Below are 8,967 nucleotides of genomic sequence, written 5' to 3' on the forward strand. Positions count from 1 at the left end.
AAACACTCGCCTACCAACAATTCATTTCCCCACTTCTTCCAACTGACTAAAGAGTTGCCATTGCGACCTCTAGTGGCTGAAGTGGCTGCCAACAGGGTCACATGACTATAAGAAGCCAACACAGCGCTATTTCAGAATGGAACAAACAATGGGAATAAGACAGACAGGGACAGATCCTCGCCCCCAGGAGCTTACATTCCAGTTAATGAACATAAATGATTTCCAGCGTTACTTCACCTTTAACACAAAAGCAAACAGTCTCCCCCCGCCCATTTTCCATTGTAAATTCCTATGGTAAAGGGACAATGTGTTACTGTAGCTTTAAGACGGCACCTATAGGGTTAAGAAGCCCATGTGGTTGGAATGTTGTCCTGTCAGCTGGGTTGGGGCGGGGCATGGTGACATCACAGGGTACCGCCTCCTCTCGCTGCGGCACGGCTCCTGGGGTGGGCGTGTCCTCTTGCCGTATGATTGACGGCTCCAGTAGGGAAGTGGGAGGAGCTAGGGGGGTTAGACAGAACAGTTGCTGTCGGTGCAGCAGTTTGTGTGTGAGGATCGGGGATCGGGGAGCGGCGGCGGCGGAGGGAGTCCGGGGCTGGGACCGGTAGGAGCTGCTGTAAAGAAGCGGTCTGTGCTTGGGAGGAGGAATTGAGCGATCCCCGCTGTCCCACCGACCCCCCAGTCTGAGTGCGGCCTGACTGCTACGGTATCTGCCCCGGCACCTCTCCTGTGGGTTGGGGGCGGGGCTTCCTCTCTGGGGGGGGGGACACACAGCCGATTGGGGGGGGCTAATGACCTGATGGATTGAGGGGGGCTCTAGGGCCATGGGAAGCAGGATCTGGCCTGGGGGAGGGGGAGTTGCAGAACAGAGGGGCGTGGCTTAATGGGTCAGATGGGGGGGGTCATGGGCAGATTTGGGGGCAGGACCATGGGCAGACAGAGGGGGGCAGGGCATTGCCCAACCCAAAGTTTGTGGGGGGCAGAAACTTAGTGCAGGGGGGGGACATGGGGTGAATCTGGGTCCCATATTAGTATTGTGTGACAGTGTCTTATTGCCCCCCCCTTTGTGTGTATTGGGGGAGGGAAGGAGTTCAGTTTGGGGGTGCCCCCCCTTTGTGTGTATTGGGGGTGGGAAGGAGTTCAGTTTGGGGGTGCCCCCCCTTTGTGTGTATTGGGGGAGGGAAGGAATTCAGTTTGGGGGTGCCCCCCCTTTGTGTGTATTGGGGGTGGGAAGGAGTTCAGTTTGGGGGTGCCCCCCCCCTTTGTGTGTATTGGGGGAGGGAAGGAGTTCAGTTTGGGGGTGCCCCCCCCTTTGTGTGTATTGGGGGTGGGAAGGAGTTCAGTTTGGGGGTGCCCCCCCTTTGTGTGTATTGGGGGAGGGAAGGAATTCAGTTTGGGGGTGCCCCCCCCCTTTGTGTGTATTGGGGGAGGGAAGGAGTTCAGTTTGGGGGTGCCCCCCCTTTGTGTGTATTGGGGGAGGGAAGGAGTTCAGTTTGGGGGTGCCCCCCCTCTTTGTGTGTATTGGGGGAGGGAAGGAGTTCAGTTTGGGGGTGCCCCCCCCCTTTGTGTGTATTGGGGGAGGGAAGGAGTTCAGTTTGGGGGTGCCCCCCTTTGTGTGTATTGGGGGAGGGAAGGAGTTCAGTTTGGGGGTGCCCCCCCTTTGTGTGTATTGGGGGAGGGAAGGAGTTCAGTTTGGGGGTGCCCCCCCTTTGTGTGTATTGGGGGAGGGAAGGAGTTCAGTTTGGGGGTGCCCCCCCTTTGTGTGTATTGGGGGAGGGAAGGAGTTCAGTTTGGGGGTGCCCCCCCTTTGTGTGTATTGGGGGTGGGAAGGAGTTCAGTTTGGGGGTGCCCCCCTTTGTGTGTATTGGGGGTGGGAAGGAGTTCAGTTTGGGGGTGCCCCCCCTTTGTGTGTATTGGGGGTGGGAAGGAGTTCAGTTTGGGGGTGCCCCCCCCCTTTGTGTGTATTGGGGGAGGGAAGGAGTTCAGTTTGGGGGTGCCCCCCCCTTTGTGTGTATTGGGGGAGGGAAGGAGTTCAGTTTGGGGGTGCCCCCCCTTTGTGTGTATTGGGGGAGGGAAGGAGTTCAGTTTGGGGGTGCCCCCCCTTTGTGTGTATTGGGGGAGGGAAGGAATTCAGTTTGGGGGTGCCCCCCCTTTGTGTGTATTGGGGGAGGGAAGGAGTTCAGTTTGGGGGTGCCCCCCCTTTGTGTGTATTGGGGGTGGGAAGGAGTTCAGTTTGGGGGTGCCCCCCCTTTGTGTGTATTGGGGGTGGGAAGGAGTTCAGTTTGGGGGTGCCCCCCCTTTGTGTGTATTGGGGGAGGGAAGGAGTTCAGTTTGGGGGTGCCCCCCCCTTTGTGTGTATTGGGGGAGGGAAGGAGTTCAGTTTGGGGGTGCCTCCCCTTTGTGTGTATTGGGGGAGGGAAGGAGTTCAGTTTGGGGGTGCCCCCCCCTTTGTGTGTATTGGGGGTGGGAAGGAGTTCAGTTTGGGGGTGCCCCCCCTTTGTGTGTATTGGGGGTGGGAAGGAGTTCAGTTTGGGGGTGCCCCCCCTTTGTGTGTATTGGGGGAGGGAAGGAGTTCAGTTTGGGGGTGCCCCCCCCTTTGTGTGTATTGGGGGAGGGAAGGAGTTCAGTTTGGGGGTGCCTCCCCTTTGTGTGTATTGGGGGTGGGAAGGAGTTCAGTTTGGGGGTGCCTCCCCTTTGTGTGTATTGGGGGAGGGAAGGAGTTCAGTTTGGGGGTGCCTCCCCTTTGTGTGTATTGGGGGAGGGAAGGAGTTCAGTTTGGGGGTGCCTCCCCCCAGTATATTTGGATGGAAGCCCTGACCCCTATTATAGGGAGCATCTATGCAAACAGGGGGGGGGGGGTATACGCCGTATCACAGTGGATGGGAAAAGCAAAGGGTTAATGCCAGCAGCCGGGAGTTATTGCTTTATATTCTATGTCTTTTTACCTGTTTTGTGTGTTTTTGCCCTAATGCAGTGACAGGCGCCCCCCCCCCATCCGTTTGTTTCTCTGGCCCCCCCCATCCGTTTGTTTGTTTGGCCCCCCCATCCATTTGTTTGTCTGGCCCCTCCCCCTGAATGTTGTACACAAACCGCCGCTGTTGTTTTCCTATAGCCTCCTTTTCTCCTGACAGCTGATTGGCTGCTTGGGGTGGGGGGGGTAGTGGAGGGATCAGCTGTTTGTTTAGTGGATCCATATCACAGGGTTTGTTTATATCGTGTCCCGGTGATGTCAGGCTGAGGGTTAGCTTCCCCTTTGTGCCTCTCGCTGTGCCGACTCATAGGGCCAAACCCGTTTAGATTAATCATCACGGACCAATCACACTGTGACACATTTTAATTATAATGACTGCTGCTGTTAAAGCTACGGATCCGGGTAAATTAGCCGTTCCCTTCTAGTCCATGTTGTACTACAACTCCCAGCATGCCCTGAGAGCCTTGTAACGAGCATTCTCTTTAATGTTCTATTTCTCCCAGTGGATATAAGTTCTCCCCCAGGTCCGTTAAGCAGCCGGCTTCTGTTATTGTCAGGCAGTGGAGCTGTTAACAGAAACAATTGCTTTATGAATCTTTGCCAGAAAGCGAGACTGTGCTGCTGTTATCACATGGGAGGAAGTGGGTTTCATTTGCTGTTTATGAGCCGCTGTGTAATTATTTTCTCGTCCCCTCTCGTTCTTTAGAAGTGAAATAATAAAGGGAAAGGATGGGCCGGATCTTCCTGGATCACATCGGGGGCACCCGTCTGTTCTCCTGCGCCAACTGCGATACCATCCTGACCAACCGCTCCGAGCTCATCTCCACCCGCTTTACAGGGGCCACAGGGAGAGCGTTTCTGTTCAACAAGGTACCATCTGCCCCAGCCATAAGGGCACATACCCCCTGGGGTATCCCACGTGGGCTCCCATGCCAGCCTAAGGGGGTTATCTTATAAAAGGCACTAAGTTTGCCCAGTGACCCTTAGCAACCAATCAGCAGGTAGCATTTACTGGACACCTGTTTAAAGCCAAACATCTTATTGGTTGCTATGGGTTACTGCTCCTGGGCAAACTTAGTGCCTGTTATTACATATGGGGCACTTGGGGCATTTTGACTGCCGCTTTCCTTTGATAGAAACCCCCCTTTCTGCCCGTCAGCGCTCGTAATGTTATATAAAGGATAAGTGCCAGTTTGCTAGGCTCCTCCCAGTCATTCTGACCAATAACCTGCTGCCCCCATTGGCCTTTCCATAATATAATATCAGGGGCATTGAGAGGTGAGTCGTGTCCCACTGCGACCCAGTTGCTTTTTGCTTACAGGGGTGGTTCCCCCTTATTTAACTTCTAATATGTTATAGAATGGCCAATTCTAAGCAACTTTTCAATTGGTCTTCATTATTCATTTTTTATAGATTTACATTATTTGTTTCTACCTCTTTGCAGCTTTCAAATGGGGGTCACTGACCCCGGCAGCCAAACCCTATTGCTCTGTGAGGCTCCAGTTTTATTGTTATTGTTACTTTTTATTCCTTATCTTTCTATTCCGCCCCTCCTCTATTCATATCCCAGTCTCTCATCCAAACCACTCCCTGGTTGCTAAGGCATATTGGACCCTAACAACCAGGTAGCTGTTATAACTCCAAACTGAACAGCTGCTGGACAAACACTGAATTAATTAAAAAAAACTACAAATAATAAAAAATGAAGACCAATTGCAAATTGTCTCAGAATAGTTCCCACAATGCCGTGCCTGTTTGTCTCAAGGAAATAAAGTGACAGGGGTGTGCAAGGCATTGTGGGAGCTGTAGTCTTGACTGGAGGAGAGCTGATTTCTCCTACATTGTTTCTGTAGTCGCTCTGTCGTCAGACATTTTTTTTTTCATTTATTAAAGGGGAAGTTCACCATTAAATTAACTATTGGTATGACTTAGATATTGTTATTCGCAGACAATTTGCAATTGGTCTTCATTTTTTATTTTATTATTGTTTTGTTTTTGATTTTATTCAGCTTTTTAATCAGAAGCTCTCTGGAAAGTCAGCTGCTATCTGGTTGCCAGGGCCTTGTTTACCTTAGCAACCAGGCAGTGGATCGCACAAGAGAATACAGGAGCGGATTTGGTTCGGGATTCGGGCCAAATCCAGGCTTTTTTTTGAAGGATTCGGTTTAAATAATGAAGACCAATTGCAAAGTTGCTGGAATTAGGACATTGTCTAACATACTAAAGGTTAACTCCCCCTTTAACCCCTTCCTCTCTCCCGCAGGTGGTGAACCTACAATACAGCGAAGTCCAGGACCGCGTCATGCTCACCGGGCGCCACATGGTCCGAGACGTCAGCTGCAAGAACTGCAACAGCAAACTGGGCTGGATCTACGAGTTCGCCACGGAGGACAGTCAGCGCTACAAGGAGGGGCGGGTCATCCTGGAGCGGGCGCTGGTACGCGAGAGCGAGGGCTTCGAGGAGCACGTGCCGTCCGACAACTCCTGAAATGCCGCCGGCCCCCTTTGCCCCGCCCTCTGCGGGTCCATTTAGCGCCAACAGCACCCATTCTCCTCTGTACATGCATACACTGTTACCGTAGCCGCAGAGATGCGCCGCGCCCAACCGACGGCAGCAACACCTGAAAGGGATCATTTTGTTACACTTACCCCCCCTCCCTTTATATTTGCCCCTTGAGAAAATCCCCTTTTCATGGATCAAACTTCAAATTAAAGGGGAAGTAAAGGTGTTTATTTAGAATTTTTTCCCCATAGTTTCCTTTTTCTTTGTAGAAGTGACTCCTCCCTCCCATGATTCCCTTTCTATAGCGAATCTCTGTACAGAAGTCCTAGCGGTTCAGTGTCGGCCCGGCTTGCGTTGGCCGCGGGGGTTTCGTCGGGAGTCAGATGACTGTTTTTGTTTTTTTTTTTTCGTTTTTCTGGCCCAAAGAGACCGCCGCATTAAGATCTCGTGATGTTTATAGTGTGTTCAGGTGGTGTGGATTCAACTTAAAAAAAAAAAAAAGAAAATGTTAAAAAAAAAAAATGTTAAAAAATATATATTTTGAAATGCCGCAAGAAAAGTGTTTTATGTAAAAGATCCAGCGCATCATTAGTACAATAAAGGAATAAGTTCAGCTACCGCCTGTGTGACTGTCTGCTTCCATTCCTGATAGAAAATGGCTTATTTTCCCCTATAAAATATAGAAATATATTTGCGCTTTTACACTGCTATTATTATGTAGTTAAAATAACAGTGCCACCTGGTGTTCACTTAAAGCAGCGCAATACACTAAACACAAATATGACTGGAAATGCTGTTTTATATACTGAACTTACAGTACCAGCCCAGAGGTTCAGCAGCACTATAACAGTAATGATCCAGGCCTTTTGTGTGTCAGTGGCACTGCACATGCTCAGTGGGCTCTGGGCTGCTGCTGAGAAGCTTAGGGGGCGGGGAAACCATCAAGCAGGAATAGGAGGAAACCATCTGCCATAGGAGCTGATGCTACAGGGCTGATTATGGACCAATTCAGAAGCTACAACTTAGTTGTCATTGTTTCTTTTTTTTTCCTTATCTCCCTATTCAGGTCCTCGAGCGTCGGACTGGGCTGCCGGGGTACCGGGAAAAATCCCGTTGGGCCCCGGCAGCCCAGATCCGATCCGCCATCTCCCTCCCCCGACGCTCCACAGGGTGAAGGTGGCGGGGGCCATTGGGGGGTAGCAGGGGCCCCTAAGGCAGAAGCCCCAGTGGGCCCTGCACTCCCCCAGTCCGACCCTGAGGTCCTCTCCTGTTTATATTCAAATTGCTGCTTGGTTGCTAGGGCAGTTGGGACCCTAGCAACCAAGCAGCAATTTGAATATAGACAGGAGAGGACCTGAAGAGGGAGATAAGGAATAAAAAGAATCAATGACAATAAAGTTGTAGCTTCGCAGATAAATAGCTTTGTGGTTGCCGGGGTCAGTGACCCCCATTTAAGCAGCTGGAAAAAGTCATAAGACTGAGGCAAATGATATAAAACTATAAAAAAAAAAGTAGACCAATTGAAACCTTGCCACAAACTGACCATTTTGTAACATACTAAAGGTCAACTACCCTTTTAATAAGCAGCTATCGTGGTGTTGTTGAACTACAGCAGGAGCCCTGCAGCTGTTCCATGTGTTATATGGGTATAAGTGGCCTCTCTGTCCTGTGATGGCTACCGGCCACAGTAGCCCCCATGTAGCCATACCCCCCCTTTACTGCACTGTCACACAGACACCCCAGGGGCCCACCAAACACATAAGTGCCGCTATGCACCTCCTCTTACAGCTTACGCTGCCCCCCAGCTTCCACTATGTAGATGGATGAGTAGGGCTATCTCAACTATATATGGGGCCTAAGGTGAGAAAGAAGCCGGGGACCCCCTAACACCCCATAATTACCCATCGATGCCGGTAAGATCAATGCAGAAATGCTTTATGAGCACTGTATCAGAAAATGGTTAGCAAGCACATTAACCCCAGACATACTAGTAATTTACTGCAGAAATGGTCTATGAGCACATTAACTGGGACACGTTGATAAGATCACTGCAGAAACTTAATGTAAACACATTGGGGCAGATTTATCAACTCTCATTTTTTCGTGGTTTTAGAGGATTTTTAAACCACAACTAAAGTCATTTCCACAAAAAAACACGAATGTCTGGGTTATTTTGCCCACAACAAAATTGTATTTTTGCACAAAAAAATATGAATCGTGAGAAAAAAAAACTGACCGTTAGAAAATGCCAACCATAAACACCAGGCATGCCAGTAAGATCAATTTAGAACAGATGATGAGCATATTAACCCCAGGCATGCCAGTAAGATCACTTTAGAGCAGATAATGAGCATATTAACCCCAGGCATGCCAGTAAGATCACTTTAGAGCAGATAATGAGCATAGTAACCCCAGGCATGCCGTAAGATCACTTTAGAGCAGATAATGAGCATATTAACCCCAGGCATGCCAGTAAGATCACTTTAGAGCAGATAATGAGCATAGTAACCCCAGGCATGCCAGTAAGATCACTTTAGAAGAGATAGTGAGCATATTAACCCCAGGCATGCCAGTAAGATCACTTTAGAAGAGATAATGAACATATTAACCCCAGGCATGCCAGTAAGATCACTTTAGAATAGATGATGAGCATATTAAACCCAGGCATGCCAGTAAGATCGCTTTAGAACAGATAATGAGCATATTAACCCAAGGCATGCCAGTAAGATCGCTTTAGAACAGATAATGAGCATATTAACCCCAGGCATGCCAGTAAGATCACTTTAGAAAAGATAATGAACATATTAACCCCAGGCATGCCAGTAAGATCACTTTATAACATAATGAGCATATTAACCTCAGGCATGCCAGTAAGATAAAAAAGGATAGCTTGAAACCATTACCTTTACCAGAATGCCACAAACTTTTCTAATGTCCTTGGGCTCCCCTGCTGCTTGCCTGGCTCCGCCTCCTGCATAGCTAAAACTTAAACGTATTGATTAAAGATGGCCACAACCATCTTTACTTTTTTTAATACAAAGAGAACGTTTTCAGGCAGTGAGCTGACAGTGTGGCCAAGCAGAGAGAGCTGTCAAAAAGTCCAACTAGATCTAGTAACCCATAGCAACCAATAAGATGTTGCCTTTCAGAGAAATGACCAAGAAGTGCTAGTTAATTGGTTGATGTGGGTTACTGACCCAGTGACTTTTATGCACTGTATTTTAAAGGAAAAATATCCCTGTCTATAGTTACATAGTTACATAGTTACATAGGGTTGAAAAAAGACCTGTGTCCATCAAGTTCAACCCATCCAAGTAAACCCAGCACACCTAACCCACACCTACCAATCTATACTCACATACATAAACTATAAATACAACCACTAGTACTAACTGTAGATATTAGTATCACAATAGCCTTGGATATTCTGATTGTTCAAGAACTTATCCAGGCCCCTCTTAAAGGCATTAACAGAATCTGCCATTACCCCATC

General features: G+C 49.1%; 1 protein-coding gene across 3 annotated transcripts; it reads left to right on the plus strand.

Annotated features, from left to right (window-relative positions):
* The first annotated feature begins 503 nt into the window (after positions 1-503).
* Positions 504-6,092, plus strand: ypel5 (yippee like 5). Of its 3 annotated transcripts, none has more exons than XM_012962927.3 (3): positions 504-729; positions 3,678-3,841; positions 5,235-6,092. In XM_012962927.3, the coding sequence occupies exons 2-3, from the start codon at positions 3,701-3,703 to the stop codon at positions 5,457-5,459; spliced, it is 366 nt and encodes a 121-aa protein (XP_012818381.1). In that variant the 5' UTR covers positions 504-729; positions 3,678-3,700; the 3' UTR covers positions 5,460-6,092. The 3 variants fall into 3 exon arrangements, with proteins under 3 accessions (XP_012818381.1, XP_012818382.1, NP_001008178.1); XM_012962928.3 differs by having other exon boundaries at positions 507-604; NM_001008177.1 differs by having other exon boundaries at positions 541-706; positions 5,235-6,087.
* The last annotated feature ends 2,875 nt before the right edge of the window (positions 6,093-8,967 follow it).

This window comes from Xenopus tropicalis, chromosome 5, assembly GCF_000004195.4.
Source record: "Xenopus tropicalis strain Nigerian chromosome 5, UCB_Xtro_10.0, whole genome shotgun sequence".
In the NCBI taxonomy this organism is placed as follows: Eukaryota; Metazoa; Chordata; class Amphibia; order Anura; family Pipidae; genus Xenopus; species Xenopus tropicalis.